At 45.7% G+C, this 18,446-nt stretch overlaps 4 protein-coding genes across 4 annotated transcripts; all 4 read left to right on the top strand.

The window, feature by feature from the left end:
- Positions 1 to 587: 587 nt before the first annotated feature.
- Positions 588 to 3,016, top strand: LOC126561720 (zinc finger protein 835-like). Its single transcript, XM_050218027.1, has 2 exons — positions 588 to 2,335; positions 2,427 to 3,016. The coding sequence occupies exons 1-2, from the start codon at positions 588 to 590 to the stop codon at positions 2,854 to 2,856; spliced, it is 2,178 nt and encodes a 725-aa protein (XP_050073984.1). The 3' UTR covers positions 2,857 to 3,016.
- Positions 3,017 to 4,495: 1,479 nt separating this feature from the next.
- LOC126562046 (TATA-box-binding protein-like) lies at positions 4,496 to 6,303 on the top strand. The gene is made up of 3 exons (XM_050218458.1): positions 4,496 to 5,414; positions 5,514 to 5,766; positions 5,849 to 6,303. The coding sequence occupies exons 1-3, from the start codon at positions 4,560 to 4,562 to the stop codon at positions 6,301 to 6,303; spliced, it is 1,563 nt and encodes a 520-aa protein (XP_050074415.1). The 5' UTR covers positions 4,496 to 4,559.
- A 1,966-nt stretch (positions 6,304 to 8,269) lies between these two features.
- LOC126561190 (zinc finger protein 208-like) lies at positions 8,270 to 12,655 on the top strand. Its single transcript, XM_050217135.1, has 5 exons — positions 8,270 to 9,294; positions 9,363 to 9,921; positions 10,891 to 11,037; positions 11,112 to 12,010; positions 12,079 to 12,655. Exons 1-5 carry the CDS (start codon positions 8,270 to 8,272, stop codon positions 12,629 to 12,631), a joined length of 3,183 nt encoding a protein of 1,060 aa, XP_050073092.1. The 3' UTR covers positions 12,632 to 12,655.
- A 461-nt stretch (positions 12,656 to 13,116) lies between these two features.
- LOC126562168 (zinc finger protein 62 homolog) lies at positions 13,117 to 14,727 on the top strand. Its single transcript, XM_050218601.1, has 3 exons — positions 13,117 to 13,250; positions 13,319 to 14,220; positions 14,307 to 14,727. Exons 1-3 carry the CDS (start codon positions 13,122 to 13,124, stop codon positions 14,710 to 14,712), a joined length of 1,437 nt encoding a protein of 478 aa, XP_050074558.1. The 5' UTR covers positions 13,117 to 13,121; the 3' UTR covers positions 14,713 to 14,727.
- Positions 14,728 to 18,446: the final 3,719 nt, after the last annotated feature.

Genomic DNA, 18,446 nt, shown 5'->3' with positions numbered 1-18,446 from the left:
TAGAAACGTCTTCCCGAACGTCGATTGCAATCGCTTAAGGAGCTTTTGTCAGTTTTCGGAAAAATGTAAACAAAGGCGCTTCCGTGGACTGCAACACCGTACGTCAAAGGGCAAAACGTCAAGACGCTCGACATTTCACTACTACCAAGAAAATCCAGCACCTCTTGCTTTTGCCTGTTTGAGCAACAAGAATTATAAGGCCTAAAAAGTGTCCGAGAATTGTACCAAAAGGCCGACGAAACGACCGCAAGCGATAATAATTGACCGCACCACATCGTGTGTGATCTTCCGGAAAAGGTGTTTTTCAAGTGCAGAAAGAATGTAAACGTCAGCGGGCGAAAAGAGATCAGAGTGCACGATGAAAAACTGTGTGCGTGCGTGAGTGCGTGTGCGTACGTGCGCAAGTGTGTGTGTGTGTGCGTGTGGTTGTGTGTGTGTGTGTGGGGAAAAGCTTTTACGCCCACCATACCGTGTAGCCCTCCCCTTTTCCAGCTCCAAACCATCTCCCACCCCACCCCAACTTCTCTCCCCTGCAACATCCTCATAACACACCCCGGAACGCTCCACCACAATCCGGTACACCGGAGATGGAAGGAGTCGTAGCACCACCGCAGCCGCCGCCACCGCCGCCAGCAGCACCACCTCCAGCACCACCGAACGATGTTTACGATGTCATCAATCAAAAGGAATGTGGTATATGCCTCACGTTCCGGACGGATCAGATCTGCTTCGACATGTTTATGCCCCGGGAGGACGATCTGAAGGAGATACCGTATCTGGTGTGGAAGCATGTCGGACTGCAGTTTCCGCAGGAAACGGGAAAGCACTACGTGTGTCGGGACTGTGGGAATGCGGTGTACGAGTTCAATCGGTTCTACCTGATGGTGCAGAACGTGCACCAGGAGCGGCAGGCGGCGGTGTTACAGCAGGCGAAGCAGGAACAGAGTGAACCGAGCGCGATTGTGGAGCAAGCGGTTCAGGGCGTTAGTCATCAGCAGAATGGGCATGATGGTGAGATGAAGCTGGAACCAGCACCGGCACAACAGCTAGATGGGCCCGGTGGTGGTAGTGGGCACCCGGTGCAGGACGTTCCGGAGTATGGTGTAATGCCCGAAACAAACGGATTGGCGGGACGGGGTAATGGTACGGTTACGGACGGTACGGTCCAAGGGATGGGATCGTACCCGGGGCAGAACGATACGGAACCGGAAAGTAGTCGAATCCGGCCACCGGCCGGCACACCGAGCCGAAAGCGCAAGAACCAAGAGATGGACGAGGAGATTATTGACTTCTACAAGCTGGTGTGTGACGTGTGCGAGGACCGCATAGAGTATGGTACGATGAAGGAACTGAACCAGCACATGAAACAGATGCACGGTGAGGAATCCGGCCGGGTAAGCTGTCCGCAGTGTGGCAAAATGTTCCGGACACGGGTGAAGCTGCTCGAGCACAAACATGTACACCTGCGTCAGGACACAACGTCCGAGGACGACGCGGAAAAGCTACAGTCCGAGCAGATGGACAAAGAGATATTGGAATTTTACAAGCGAATCAGCTGTGAACTGTGCGACACGACCGGCGGTACACCATCATCGACCAGCACCCTTTACGCGACCGTCAAGGAGCTGAACCACCATATGCGGCTGGTGCATGGACAGCAGGCCGGCACGGTCAAGTGTCCGCTGTGCGAGAAGAAAATCCGTACGCGACCGAAACTGCTCGAACACAAGCGCATGCACCAAACGCCAAACGTGCTGCTGGAGGAGGATTCTGGCAAGTCGGGCAATGCAGGCGGTGAGCCCGGTCCCGAGCTGACGGAAGAACAGAAGCAGACGCTAGATAGAGAAATATTCGATTTCTACAAACCAATTATATGCGAGATTTGTGAACCAGAACGTGCGGCAACAACCGGTCAGAGCGAATCGGGACCCGTTAGGGAGGGTCAGGGAGAGGTGGCAGTGGCTGTGGCGGTGGCGACTGTGGCACCGACGGCCGAAGAGGAGTATCGATCGTTAAAACAACTAAATCAGCACATGCGGACGGTGCATGGACTAGAATCGGGCACAATCAAGTGTCAGCTGTGTGCGAAAAAGTTTAGATCGCGCGTCAAGCTGATCGAGCATAAGGAGATGCACCAAAATCCGGAACGGTTCCGGTGTGGCGTGTGCCAGGAGGTGCACCAGAACCTAGAGGAACACATGCAAAACAAGCACCAGGAGTGGGAGTTTGCGTGTGAAGAGTGTGGCAAGCGGTTTCCGTTCAAGAATCGGCTGACCGCGCACATGGCGAAGGTTCACATGAAGAAGGACATTATCTGTGAGGAATGCAACAAACCGTAAGTAGTAGCGATGGATCGACAAACCCGAACGTGAGATAGCCTAATCCGGATTTTGCTTTTCCGCTTCCGTTTTTTTTTTTTTTTGCAGATTTACCAAGTTTAGCATCGAAAAACACAAAAAGACGGCCCACGGTGGGGCCGGCGAGATGTTCCACTGCAAAAGCTGCCCCAAAACGTTCAAGACGCGCGTTTCGCTCGAGCGGCACATGGAGGGCCACAATAATGGGGGCGAGCAGCCTGTCGGTTCGGCCGCCGCTACCGTGATCTGCGCGATCTGCAACTCGGTACTGAAGGGCATGTACAACCTGAAGGCACACATGAAGCGCGTACACGTCGAACAAACGCCGGCCACGTGCAGTACGTGCGGCAAAACGTTCAAATCGAAGCACAGTCTCAATACGCACACCACGAACGTGTGCAACATGCGACAGTTTGGCTGTACGCACTGTGGCAAGCAGTTCAAAAAGCGGACAAAGCTGAAACAACACATGACGATTCATGCGCGCGGCGCCGACTAAACGCCGTCTCTTTGATGGGGGATGCGATAGATGTGGGCAAACGTCGAGAATTAACGTAATAATATTATTATGTAGTGTATAGTATGTACGTTTAGAGGGGATTGAACCTACAACCATATTACGAGTGGACAGCATCGCGAATGGAACCGAGGACCTATTTGACCACAAATTTGCCCCTCGAGAACCGGAACGGCCGCGAAAGATCGCGTGCGTACCGGAAATACATGTGTTTGTAAAGCACGTTAGGTGGCCATCAGGTGCGGTAAACCCCTCACACTCGTGCCGGTATGAAGGGCACGAGTTGACAAGTTGACTCTATGCTGATGGACTACTAAAAGGGCGGGATAAAAGGAACATGAAATAAACTATTTTTTGTTTTAGCGGCTTAGCTATTGGATGTGTTGTGTTTGTTTGCGATGGTTTTTTATTTGTGGGGCGAGAACTCGTATAGAATCAAAAATTCCAGCTTGATTTCGCTAAACGACTAGCTTCTAGTACATGCCCCGATACATGAAGATTGTCCTCATGCTAGGATGGTTGTAGATGGGACATCTTAAGAACCATCCCTCAAAAATTAAATTGACAAAGGAGTAAAGCATTTGCCGGAAAGTCGTAATACCTGCATTGATTATAGGTTAACTGCGGCTTAAATGAATTTTCGGAACATTTTAGGAGATTGCATGTTTCCAAGACATAATATGCATACGAACCGCGTTTCAGGGATGATCTCATCATCAATTTTCCATAGAACAATAGAGGAAAATCTTGCAAAGAAAGAAATACAAAGGATTCGATGAAACATCGATCGTCAACCATGCCGACATACTTGTCGGAACAAACAAAAGTCGACGAACGCAGAGCTTTTTCGTCGCCACAGCACAGTGGTTTGCATTTTTCACAACATTTCTGAGTAAAATGTGTGCGACCTGCAATAAAGCTTAACTTTTTCCTTTTACACAAATACTATTTGTACTGATTTGAAACAAGCCTGATTTTTCAGTAGAAGTTTTTATATTTAAATTCAGCAATAGCGTAAAATTTCATTCATTTTGTGTTTAATAAAATACGATTATTTGACAAATGTTGGCAACTACTGTTGTTCTCACGAATGCATCCTATCGAGTGCATTATGTATGCAAATTAGCAATTGAAAAGCAATATTTTATACGGAGAAATCCTTTCATCTACCGCTGTTTTGTCCGGCAGGATCAACGACTGTGCGCAAATCATGTGTCAAAAGCTGTCAGTTGCCTGCTGCTGTCCAAATGGCGAAAGACAGAAAAGGAAGGGAAAAACTATTGTCTGTGCGATCATAAACAACAAATCGACAACAAAGTTCGACGACTCGTGCGTGAAAAGAATCGTTAAAAACGGTATTTGCAGCGTGATTTAGTGGCCAAGCAGTGGCGCAGAAGCTGCGGCAACATCCGTACCATCGCGCGCGTACAGTGGACGAGCCGGGAACGTATGATATACGCCGAACGGGACCACTTTTCGCCGACCCGTGTGCCCGACTCATATGTGAACTTGATAAAAATAGAGTGCAATTCAGTGGACCACCCAACACATCGATCGCAAGTGTACGCGCAGAATGAGCTTTTTGTGAATGGTGGCGAGTGTGCGAGCCTCAACAAATTCAGCGTGTGCCTTAAATGTGAACGTGCAGCGGAACGAGAATTTCGACCATCAGTCCCATAACACGAATGGTGAGTAGCAGCTCGTTCATCAGCAACTCCATTAGCACCACTTCCAGTGCGCCCAATGGTAACAGTAGTAACAACAGTGGAAGAAGCAGCGACAACAACAGCAACATCACCGGTTCCAGTATCATCGTTTGCGGAGGAACGGGCATTGGGATTAAGCGCGTACTAGATGTAAATGCGACGACCGGCAACAATGTACTGAACGTTGCGAAGGGAGTTTATCTAAAACAACATCAGCAGCATCCTCATAATCAGCTGAAGCAGCAGCAACCGAGCAGTTCCGGTGTGGTTTCCGGACACCATCAGTTCATTGTTGCAGGCGGAATGATCAATCACAGTTCTTTGATGTTTGCGACGACGACCACGACCACCAATCACCAACAGCAGCTGCCGTCGGTGCTTTCGTCAAACACATCGTCAGTTGGTGGCGGTGGCGGAATAGTTGAAAAGAAGCTCGCGACAGCCAGCCACAACACACCCAAGACCAGCGACAGCCAGACTAGCCTAACAAGCACAACCAACACCACCACCACCACTACCAACAACACGACGAACTCTCCCGCCGATACGTATCCGACAGACGGTACCGAACCGTCGCTGGAAACCAAAGAACCAAACCCGGACAATGAACCGCAGGAGGAGCAGCCGGAAATCGACATCGTGATTAACAACGTGGTTTGCTCGTTCAGCGTGCGCTGTCATCTGAGTCTGCACGATATCGCCCGCTACGGGAACAATGTGGAGTTTCGAAGAGAGAACGGGATGGTAACGATGAAGCTGCGCCGTCCGTACACGACCGCTTCGATTTGGTCGTCCGGAAAGATTACTTGTACCGGTGCTACATCCGAGCATCAGGTGAGTTCCTCAGTTCCTTTGTTATGTCCCGTGTTCCCCTCCCCTTCCAGGATTTGGAAGATAAATTTGCTTTTTTTCTTTTTTCTTTCTTCCGCGCAGGCAAAAATAGCAGCACGACGCTACTCCCGTTGCCTTCAGAAGTTAGGATTTAATGTTAGATTTAGGAATTTTCGTATCGTGAACGTACTAGGCACCTGCAGCATGCCGTTCGGCATCATGATTGTCAACTTCTCGGAGAAGTACAAAAAGGATGCCAGCTACGAGCCGGAACTACATCCGGGCGTTACCTACAAGCTGCAGACACCGAAAGCTACCCTGAAAATATTCTCCACGGGAAGCATTACCGTCACCGGTAAGTGGCTGTTGCTTTTCGGGAAGGGTTTTTCAAAACTCACCGACATTTGATGTACGTTTTCGCATTTTCCCACTTTTAGCGGCAAGTGTGGCCTTTGTGCAAGCGGCAATCGAACAAATATTTCCGCTCGTGTACGAATTTCGTAAGAAACGAACCCCGGTGGAGAAGCTGGCAATGGTGAAGCAGCCTCCGCCGGACTTTGACCCACACGACGTCGACCATCTGATCGAGGAGGACCGTGAAGGGGCGCTGGCGGAAGCGGAAGGACTCCCGTACTGGAACGGAACGTCCGACGATCCGATGGCTGCAGCGACGGTGGAGGAGACAGAGGAGGATGAGGAAGAGGAGCATGAGGTGCAGCAGCCGGACGAAGACGACCGCACTCGTAACAACACCAAAGCAATACACAAAATCAATAGTATTAGGCAAAACGGTAAGAAGCGCCGACTGGCTCAGCGGCGCCCATCCGGCCGGGCTGTGAACGATGGTGACAGCATGTCCGACGACGACATTTGTGTCAGTGATTACGAATAGGTCGCCCGATTGGCGTAGACGTTAGACGCGTCCATACCCGTTGGCATCGTTTGTCGTGGTCGTGATCAGTCGGTTGAGGAAAAAAGAATGACTCAAAAAACAACCCCTGCTGGGAGGGTTCCCTGATCTCCCGGGAGGGCATGATATCTGACCAAACGAGAAGCAGAAAGGAGCAGCAAGATCAACAGAACAAGCAAAAACAAAACAATAATCCTAAGTAAGCAGTGCAAGTGTGAAAGGCGCACCAATTTCTCATACTTTACTCTACTGGCGCTAGTTCGATTGGCTTATTACTATTTTACCATGGCATATGACAACATCGCCCAACATGGGCAAGATTCCTTTAATTTCATTTCTTGACTTGTGCAAACACGATCGATCGATCGATCGATCGTGCGGATAGTGATCCCGGTGCTATGGAATTTGGCTCGCGGATCAATCGAGTTGAATGATGCGTTGTTGTCTAGGAAACAGGCGAGCATAAATCAACCTTAAAAAAGCCTTTAGGGACGCCGTGAACGATAATATGCCCTGTTGGAGGGGGACATTTTCCTCTCACAAAAATCAGGTGTGCACATAAACACATACATACTACATACACAAGAACATACATCCTTGACTCGAATTATGACAATGTGATGGAAATAAACACGAAAACAATCCGCCAACGTTCATTCATGAAGGACATGTACGCAGAGTATGAGCTAAGTAGAAACTTGGGAAGAAAATGCAAAACCATGGCATCTGGACCACTAACATATGCTTCGATACGTAATAAGCCTGCGTTTTGCCAAAATCTGAATCCGAACACTAAATCTAATATGTACATGCGTTGCGTGCACCAGTGTCGTCAGCCGTCAGAGGAAACGTAAGGAAAGAGTTGTTTAAGGGCACCGTTCCCTTGAAGGTTTGTGTTTAAAAATGTGCGCTACGATTCGCGGTATGTTGTTTCCACGAATCATTTGTATTTGTATAAGTGGTTGGTTCGTAAGAAATGGTTTATAAGGATAAGCAGAATGTCCCATCTAAAATGTAATAAATAACTGCCATTACACTAACGATGGTCAAACACAATCGAGCGAGTAGTGGTGGGTGTTTTTAATGCACAGCAAGTGACTAAAATACCTCTAGACGATATGGAACGAGGTGTAAGCTCACCAACACGAAACACGAAACCTTGCTGCTGGACAGAAGCAAGTTCCATCAAGATTCTATTTTCGGCATACACAGCAGACCTATGCAATGATTTTCCAATTGCATTTACACCCACGTGTTGCGTCAACACGGGTGTGAAGGGGGAGAAGGAAACAGAGAGCAGTAGATGGAGGCAGTGACAAAAGAGGAAAGAGGATTTTCTACTGTTTTGTTTTGAGTTTCCGCGTAGGTTGTACGAGGAGCATTGTTGAAGCGGTGCTGATTGTTGAATGAAATTGAGTTTGGAGAAGAGAGCAGTTCAATTCCATTTATGAGCTGTATTTTTTGTAGCTGAAGTAGTAGTAACTGAAGTGCATTTCAGGCGAAATGTGAAAACTAATCTTAAATCGAAATAGAAAAAACTTAAATCTTAAAAAATAGAATCACATAATGGATGCAAAATGAAAAGGAATTTCGTACAATATTTTTCATAGGTCAGAAATAAAATGTGATGCACTAAATTCTAGGATGATTGTAACAGAAAAACTTTTGCCACAATTTCCAACCAAAAAGTTTTCACATTTCGCTTGAAATGCATTCTGCATTTCGCCCCACTGCAACGCCAACTGTCTAACTGACGGATGTCACTTCGCCACCAAAATAAACTTTTTTTTGTTGGACAGAGAAAAACAATTGTTTGCCATCAGATGCGATGTAAGCGATAGAATTGGTTTTAGTTATAAAAAGGTGTAAATGTTGTGAATTTCAAAAACGTCCTTTCCCCCGAGTACGCTGAGCTGTTCCTGACCTTCCAGGTAACAAGCCAACCATTATGGCGTTAGAGAGCAAGGAAAACTTTCGAGCGCAATGCGATGTATGTCTTCGTGATGAAAATGCTTGCTTCGCCAATTCGGATCCAATATTCGAAGGAAAGAATGTGTTGGCCCTTGTTGCACAGCATCTGGATATAGAAATTAAATTGACCAGCGTTTGTCAGCCTTGCTGGACCAGGCTGGAAGAGTTCGACGAGTTCTACCGGATGGTAAACGAGCAGCACCAGCACAACGACAACGGTAATCATCACAACAAATCGGACCCTCCCGACGATACGAAAGACCCCGTTGATCCGGACCCGAGTAGTATGTTTGGGATGGAATTTGTAGAAATTAAACAAGAACCACTCGGGGAGGAAGATCGAGAGTTGGATGTAGCCAAAGAAGAAAGAGAACAGCTCGCGGACCTTGACGACTGTGGCCAGCTATCGACCGAATCGAATGCGGGGGACAACGATGGGGAAGAGAATCCCATGCACGACGACAGTGGTTCTGCGTCGTCGGACGAAAGTGATGATTCCTACAGAGCGCAACCAGCCACATACAAAAAAAGCTCCACCAAGCAGCAGCGGCAACCGTCAGCCCGAAAGGAGCTGAAAGTGGACACCGAGATACTGGAGTTTTACAAACGGCTCGTGTGCGAGGTATGCGATGCGGAACGAATGTTGGCGGGCAAACCGTCGATCGAGTACGGCAACTTGCGCGAGCTAAACAAGCACATGCGCAAGGCGCACGATCAGGCGGTCGCAACCATGATCAAGTGTCCGCTGTGCGACAAGAAGTTTCGCTACCGGGGTAAGATGATCGAGCATCGGGACATGCATTTGTATCCGGAACGGTTCCGGTGTGTGGTGTGCCAGGAGGTGCACCAGAACATGGCGGAGCACATGAAGAACAAGCACCAGGAGCGTACGTACTGCTGTGATGAGTGTGGCAAACGGTTCCCATTCAAGGCTCGGCTTACGGCACACGTGAAGAAGATGCACACCACGAAGGATGTCGTTTGTGATCAATGCCAGAAAAGGTAAGAGTAGTACTGGGCACTCTACCGTGTACTTTAGATTAATCTGTTCGTTCGTTCGCCGTTCACAGCTTCAGCAAATACACCATAGAGGACCACAAGCGGGCGGTGCACGAGTCCAAGTTTATCTGCGAACACTGTCCGCGAACGTTCAAGTCACGCTTCTCGCTTGAGCAGCACATGGAGGAACACGTACAAGGGCTGCGCAAATCGACAGCCGCTACTTGCGACAAGTGTGGCGTGGTGCTACGGGACAAGTACACGCTTCAGTCGCACATCAAGCGAATGCACACGGAACATGCGCCCGTGAGCTGTGTATCGTGCGGGAAGGTGTTCAAATCAAAGCAAAACCTTAATGCACATCTGGCGAACGTCTGCACGGAACGATCGTTCCCGTGTCCGATTTGTGAGAAGCAGTTTAAGAAGAAGATTAAGCTTAAGGAACACATGACGACACACACGAAGAGTGCACTTTACCAGTGTCCTTACTGTACGAAAACGTTCAGCTTCGAGACGCAGCTGTACACGCACCGGAAGCAGGCCCACTACGAGCAGTGGCTGGAGATGCAGCGAAAGCGCAAAGAGGGCGTACGGTTTAAGGTTAATTGGATTTCGGATGCACCCGCCATCTGAGCTTGTCTGAAGAGCAAGCCCGGAGATGTGTGACAGATTAATTATAAAATAAAATCTAGCATAGCGTTTGTTCTGTGTACTGTACAAAGTGTTTGTGGTTTTTTAATGTAAGTAGGCTGCATGGAACCTACTCCGTTCCCAAGGATACAGGGGTTCTGCTGGAGCAAGCGGGTTTTTATAGAAAATATGGGCTGGGAAAATGAAGCTGATAAATTGGATGTAACCGTTTTCGGATTGCTTCCAATGCTTCCCCAACGAAGCAGACTGTGAAATAGTTCACGCAGGCCAAGAATAGTATCACCAGAATTGTTGGCGAATTGAAAATAAATCATCACGAGTGTGTAATCGCGAGTAGGAATGAGGATTCCTGGACCGAATACTAGTAGCCAGGATGACCGCAACTACCTATTGTGTAGTAATCTACTTTAAGTAGCCTCAAGCGTACAATCGCTATTTCAAATTGATTAAAAAAAAACTGTCAAAATATGGGTTGAATTATTTTTAAAATTAATTACACAAAAACATAAGTGCATTTTTAGGCGATACTGAATAATTTAAGAATAATATGTAAAGGCTTAACATTGTTAAAAATCGGATCGGATTCATACTATTGCAACAAGTATCGGCCATGAAGGGGCCATGAAGGGGCCGTCCATATTGGAACCACAGTAAACAAATGTCAGATCGCTTGCAGCGTCCGCATACAATTGCATCGAATACAATAATATAAACATTAGGGATGTGTGTGCTTCGTTTTCATTCCAAATGCAACTTCAATAAATGGCAATAGGAAAAGGATTCCATTCCCTTCTACCATTCTAGTTTGGTTGAGTATGAGGAGCAAATTACAATGAAACTTTAACTCATTCTTGTCGGTGTCTCGGTCTGCTGGGAGCGTTTGTGTTGTGTTCCTGCTAGTGGTTCGCCGCTTCCGGATGAAAGAGAGTGATACCGTTCGAAAAATAGTGGAAAATATCATACACAAGGCATGCGATGGCTATGGAAATTAAATGCGAAGTGTGTCTGTCCGCGACAGGATGCGAATTTAAGGAAATTTTCATCGAAGAAAACAAACATATTGTAGCAATCATAGCGAAACATCTGTGGTTTGAGGTAAGTGCTAGTGAAACCGATTTGGTGGACACAATACAGTATTGAGCGGTCCCTTACGCTTTGTTTTTTTGTAGCTAGCTGAAACGACAGAAAGCAGCTGGCTGTGTGGAAAGTGTTGGAATGCTTTAAAGGAATTTCACAAATTTTACTGCGACGTAGAAACGGCCCGACGACGACAAGAATCACCCACCCTAATCGATAAAGAGGAGGATGATGATGATGAGGAAGAAGTTTCCGGTGGTAGCACGGAACCCAAATACAGGACGGAATTTTTCGAAGTAAAAGTAGAACCGCTCGAACTGCTGGCTACCGGCGAAGAGGAGGACGTTCACTGTTCCGACGAAAAAGCGTTGCACTGTGCGTTTGTAAAATGTGAAGAACCGCTCGGATTAGATCCTACCGCACCCACATCCGACGATGAGCTCGGTAATCGGTCTGACTGTTCGTCGGGCGATGACAATGGCAAAAGCCGGCTAGAGAAGAGATCCTCAAAAAAGCTTCCTCCTATCGATGATCAGGCCAAGCAAAGTAAAGCGATCGCACAGAAGCAGGAGGATGAAAGCTTGCACGGTTTTTACAAACGGATCGTGTGCGAAGAGTGTGATAATCAGCGCATGATGGTGGGCGAACCACAGATCGATTTCGGCACCTGGCGTGCACTGTTGCGGCACACGAAAGAGGTCCACCGGCATGACAAGGTGTACGTAAAGTGTCCGCTGTGCGAACTGAAGCTGCGCACGAAGCAAACACTCTTGCAGCACAAGGATTGTCACGAGAATCCGGAAAAGTATCGCTGTATGCTGTGCGGCGAGATCCATCAGAACATGAAGGAGCACCTGCAGAACAAACATCAGGAGCGACAGTTTTGCTGCGATGTTTGCGGGAAAAAGTTTCCTTTTAAGAAACGGCTAACGGTGCACATGAAGAAGATGCACGTGGAAAAGGACATCATTTGTGAGCAGTGCCAGAAGCCGTATGTAGCGCTGTTAATTGTTTTCGGATGGTTCATGTAATTCGCATTTTTTTTCGCATTTCTTGCAGCTTCACAAAATACACGATCGAAGATCATAAACGATCTGTACATTCGGCGCGCTTTGTTTGCGAACACTGTCCAAAGACGTTCAATAGCCGCTTCCGGTTGCATCAGCACATGGAAGAGCATGATGAAAGTTTGCGGAATTCCACCTCCGTACCGTGCACGATATGTGGACAGGTGATGCGCGACAAGTACATTCTTACCAGACACATTAAGCTAATGCACACTGTACAACCGTCGGTAAGCTGTACCACGTGTGGGAAAACGTTCAAATGCAAGCGCAATCTTTCAGTACACATGACGAACGTGTGCCTGGAACCGACTCGATTGTTTCCCTGTACGATCTGTGGCAAGGAGTTCCGGCGCAAGAATAAGCTTAAGGAGCATATGTCGACACACACGGGGAAGCCTGTGTACAAGTGTTCCTTCTGTCCGGAAACGTTCCGTCAGGATACGCACCTGTACTATCACCGGAAGAATGCACACTACGAGCAGTGGCTGGAGATGCAGCAACAGCGCAAGGAGGGTGTACGATTTAAATTGACTGAGCTAACGTAATTGCTTTACCAACTATTCAGTGACGAGCATTTAAGATAAGTTGTAATAGTAATTAGTAGAAATAGCGACGAGTCGATATTTGATCAGTTTTCGAATCCTTCTGCAGCTGGGCTGTAATGCAAGGAAACGCAAGAAGGATATAAGTGTATGACTCCCAACTGAGTGGCCATTATGCCAGTGCAATCAACAGCACACTTTTGTACTCGTTTACTTGTACAATGAAATGAAAAAATAAATAAATAAAACACATAATGCAACGGTACTATCGATGTTTGTATCGGAACGTCTTACGTCCTGAGTCGACATAAGACGCCTCGTATGGATCAACAATAATGGAGCCGAAGCGAGTGTCAGACGTCAAAAGCATTCGTCCTTCTGTCAAGCTAAAATTCCAATCGTTTTTTTGCATTGTTTAGAAACTACGGCATCAAGTGGAAAAGTAAAACAAAATATTGTTCAATACGCGGTGCTGGAAGGCGGCAACTGTGCAATGGAAGCGGCAACTCGCAAATGCCGGACGTGTCTGTCGGTTAGCGAGTCGGAATACTTGAGCATTTTTGCGGAGGAAAATCGGACTAAGAATATTGACAAAATTATTGCCACACATCTTTGGTTTCAGGTAACGAATACTGGTAGTTGGCAGTGTATTGTTTTTGCCTTAAAATGGTTACTTTTTCCACCGTGCAGGTAATTGCCACCGATGAAAGTCAATGGATATGCCAGAGCTGTTGGACAAAGTTGGAAGAGTTTCATGATTTCTACACCAGCATCGAGGCAACGCACAAACAGCAGACACTCCGTGAAGATGGACGTGGCGCCGCGAAAGAGCGCTCTGTTCCATCGCCCGATTGCACTAGTCCTACGTACAATCCAGAGTTTCTGGAGATAAAAGGTGAACCGTACGATGTTGAGGAGACCAATGACGATGCCTTAAGCCAGGTGGACAGCAGCGTCAGTGATAAAATGTTGTCCTGCGGCGATATCAAGAGTGAAGAGTCGGACGATGAGGAGGATGAAGACGAAAGTGACTATTCGCAGCCACCGTATGATGGGGTGACGAAACGAGGAAAGTCCACCCGGTCACTGGGGGTCAAGGCACGAAAGCAGCAAACCGGTGAGCGATTGGAGAAGCGCAAGGCAGGTGGTCGTTTTCCAGTCGACCCGGAAGAGGACAAAAATATACTCCAGTTCTACAGGCGCATCGTATGCGAGGTGTGTGACAACAAGCGGATGATGGTGGGTGAACCGCTGATCGAGTACGCGACCTGGGGCGAACTGTTGCGCCACACGAAGGACATGCACGGTCACTACAAGATCTTTGTACAGTGTCCGGTGTGCGAGATGAAGCTGCGCACGAAGGTGACGCTGGTGCAGCACATGGATATGCATCAGAACCCGGAGAAATATCGGTGCGAGGTGTGCGGTGAGGTGTTCCAGAACATGAAGGAACACATGCAGAACAAGCATGAGGAGCGCCAGTTTAGCTGCGATCTGTGTGGGAGCAAGTTTCCGTTCAAGAAGCGGCTCGTGGTGCACATGAAGAAGATGCACGCGGAGAAAAACGTCACGTGTGATCAGTGTCAGAAATCGTAAGTAAATCGTCGACGATCGTCCCCGCATAAGCAAAACTGCTTAGCGCAATCGTTCGTTCTCGTAATATGCTCGTTTTTTACAGCTTCACACGCTACACAATCGAAGATCATCGAAGATCGGTGCACATGGCTCGGTTTGTGTGTGAGCACTGTCCGAAAACGTTCAAAATTCGGTTCCGCTTGCACAAGCACATGCAGGAGCACGATAAAAGCTTGCGCATCTCGACGTCCGTGCCTTGCCCGACGTGCGGACAGGTGATGGGCGATAAGTACATTCTTCGACAGCACATCAAGCACATGCACAACGAGCAGCAGGCGGTGGATTGTGAGACGTGTGGGAAGACGTTCAAGAACTATCGCAATCTAAAGATACACCTAACGAACGTGTGCATGAAACCGATACAGCTACATCCATGTGCGATATGTGGCAAGCAGTTCCGGCACAAGAACAAGCTTAAAGACCATATGGCATCCTGCACACCGAATTGAAGGGTGTCAGTTGTGCTGGTGGCAGTTCAACATTTGTGATACTTATGTGTGTGTGTAGTACGTCTCAGCTCTGAGCCAGAGGTTAAATTATTTAGTTCAAAATTATCAAAGGTATTATTTATTGTTATTTTAAATGCGTTCACTTACCTTTAAATGGCTTACGATTTGACACCCTGGACAGCCAGCCAGTTTGGTGCTGAAAAAGATAGAAAAGCAGTGCAAAAAAGATTATGTTGTGTGAAGTGTAGTGAAAAGATAAATCGACGAAACACAGTTGGGAGAAGAAAGTTTGAGATAGAATAGCTACATTCCAACACCAGGTCTAGAAGAATGGTCGGGGTACAGGTATAGAAAGAATTGTCCTACACCAGGCCTAGAAGAATTGCATAACAAATCTTTACTTTTCATTAAGTAATTTATCTTCTTTCACTAGTGTGAATAAATAAGCAAATCAAGCACTCCCCTTCTTGTTTTTTTCCTTTGTGCTTACACAGTGTCACAGTCTTTTGCAAACATCCTGTACCATCCATCCCAGGCTACTCCAGTGTGACATAAGAAATAGAATTCATAATAATATCAGCGCCCAATCGACGATCGCTAACGATCACTAATCAAACAGCTGTAATCATCAGGAATGATTGCGAAAGCTAGATACAAACAGCTAGCAAGCGGGTCATTCCTGAGTACAGGACGATGTTCCGGATCGGATTTGTTAGTGGAATTTGATCCCATTATTTGGATAATCCCGGGTGGGATTAAAATATTAGACAGCTTAAACCAATAAAAACGCCTTTTTTTTGCTCTCTATTTTTTTTTTTGGCTTGCTATTGAACGTAACGTTCAATACCACCGAAAGGGAATGCATTAACCGCAGGGGGTTTCATGCCAGAATGTAATCAATAATGCAATCCTTCCCAAGAGAAGGTTCATTTCCGAAAGATTTTCTAGGTTTCTGATTCTGATTCTAAAAATGTTTATCGAGGCAATTAGTACCTAACGGTATTATGTTGAACTGAAAAAATATCTCTAACCAAACACAACTAATGAATAAAATGAAATATTTTTCGAATGTTTTGTCGTTTACTACGAGCAGGTAACAACATAAACCGCCATCGTAAAGCTAAGTCATTTGTTATGATTTTTTGAACTTATATTCAAACTTCGACGACAATTTTTTCTCAATTTTTCTCCCTTCCTTATTTTGCACCTTCACTTGTTATCGTCATTGGCTTCGCTTGCTTCCACAAAAAACGGTGAGTAGTGTTGCCATGTTTTTGTTTTGTTTTGCAACCTTGACTTCATGTCCTCCAGCTTGTCCACCTCTTATTATTAAACGTTAATTATATTAATGTCGGCCTAAGCTAAGCTTCTCGTTCTCCTCGCTTCTCCTCGGCACACGCTTTTTCTCTACTCTTGTTTGTTTGGGTGTCTCTGCCGTACGTCTGCCCGGTTCGACAAAGGCTTGGCACGTTGAAAGAGCATAACACACAAACACGCACACCTAACTAACAGTTTGTAGCTCTCGGGGTTTTTTTCTTCGAAGAAGACGAGTGTTTTCTGATTTTTTTAAAGTTGCCTTTCACCATGTTACTTAATTTTCTTCTGTACAAAAAAGCGCAAAAGTCTTTTCCTTTCTTCACTAACTTTTCTCGATCCTACCACCTGAATTTCCACGTTTAAACTGAATTTCTACAAATAAGAAATACACGTACGCGGGCATATACATATATGTGTGGGTGTATATAAGAGTATGTATAAACGGAATATCCCGATAGAATAATATTAAACCCGGAACGTAGAGTAAGAGTAAGTGATATGAATACATATACATATACATACATATTTATAGCACATTGTGTAACTTTTTTTAAACCTATCTTGCATTGTATAAATAATAATTGCTTTTTCAGGAAGAAAATCTTTTAAATAGTAATAGCGAACAGGGTTTATGGGTTGCGGAATTTTCCGTCTTACTACCATCAAAATCCCAATTTAATGGATGTACTTTTATCCGAACCAAGCTAATGTGGTTCATAATAGTAATACAAGAAGAAAAAAAAAGAATGAAACGAGAAAGAGACATGAAAATAAAAATGACATAACACCTTTACATACATTTCGACGCGAGTTTATCGAATTTCGCTCGCTTTTCCAATCTCAAACGTGCTTTTTCTTTTTGCTTTCCCGTTAGTGTTTTTGATTACCATTGAGTATTCTTATCGTTTTGTGGACCTTTTTTTTCTTATCTCTCACTTAAGCGGTTTCGGTTTAGAAATTCTGTGTCTTCCCTTTCATTTCGCTATTAGAGAGAAAGTTAGAGAAATATTGTAATGCAAGAAGAGATATAATCAAAAGCGTACACTATAGAGAAAGGGAAATATAGAGAGAGTAAGCGAACTAGAGAGAAACAGAGAGAGAGAGAAAGAGAGAGAGAGAGAGAGAGAGAGAGAGAGAGAGAGAAAGAGAGTTGGTGTCTGTTTTTTTGACGTCGCAGTTTCGCATTCCCTTTCATCCCCAACATCCCCTATTTTCCCTCTTCTTCACATTCGACTAAGTGGCTTAGAATTAGTTACAGTATACTCTAACTGGGCGTAATAGGGAACGAGAGGTCGCGCTCTTCAGTATCTTGGATCTGCATTTTTTGCCTAAAAAAGTGAGTAACGGATGCAAGGAGCAAGGAGCTACCAAAAAAAAGCCTGATCCTCCTGGTGATTTGTGTTCCCACCCTCTCTGCTCTCTCCCTCACGCCGTTACTTATTTGCTTCCTAACTATGTACAAATAGAGTGACTGTAAGTTTCCAAAACTTACAACCACTATTATTACATCTACCTAATGCCAAAAAACCCGCGAAAACAAAAGGAGTATACACTTCCCGACAGGCATACAAAGACGAAACAAACGTAACATAATATAACATGCCCATCGGACGTTTCTATATGTTGGTAGTAGTAGTTTTTCTGCGTGTTACGTTGTACGTGGTTTTCTTTTTGCAAAAAAAGCTTTCCCACACACCTTACTGCACATTCTTTTCTCACACTAAAAGCTAGCTTACAACAACGACACACTCATCAAAAAGGGAACTGTTTATGCGAAGGACGCTGTTGCTGATGAACTCTGTACGAGAGAGTTTAGGAAAGAAGTAGTACACTAGGTTGGTGGAGGGCTTTCTTATTCCTGAATTTGCGTTCGGTTAGTACCTTTATTACAATTACAATTTACACTCGCCATTCCTCTTTGCGAAAAAAGCTTAACCTGTTGTCACCTCGTGTTTCTTGCTTCTTTCTTAGAAAAGCTAATTACGAGTGTTTTTGTTATTTATCTCTCTCTCTCTCTCTCTCTCTCTCTCTCTCTCTCTCTCTCTCTCTTTCTCTTTTTCAGAATTATGCTTTTTTTGTCCTTTAATCCACTAATTAGACTATGTACTTCTGTTCTAAGAGTGGCATTTTGATTTACTTTACTTATCTGGAGTTTGATGTAAATATGTAGATATGTACAGGTAGAACATAAAATATTACAATAATAAAAAAAAATACATTATCTATCGCAATAAACGGGTACTCTTATCTGTTCTCATACATCCTGCTGTTCGACACTTAACAGAATATAAATTTTCCATGCATTTACCCGAGAAAAGAAGAAGAATAAGAAGACGGGAGTTTCATTGAACAAGAGTTAGTGAAAATGCAACTTTAGAAGTTCCTCTTTCGCTTGTTTTGCTTGCTCGACACACAAA

Source organism: Anopheles maculipalpis, chromosome 3RL, assembly GCF_943734695.1.
Source record: "Anopheles maculipalpis chromosome 3RL, idAnoMacuDA_375_x, whole genome shotgun sequence".
Classification (NCBI taxonomy): Eukaryota; Metazoa; Arthropoda; class Insecta; order Diptera; family Culicidae; genus Anopheles; species Anopheles maculipalpis.
This window is presented reverse-complemented; position numbering and strand designations above follow the sequence as displayed.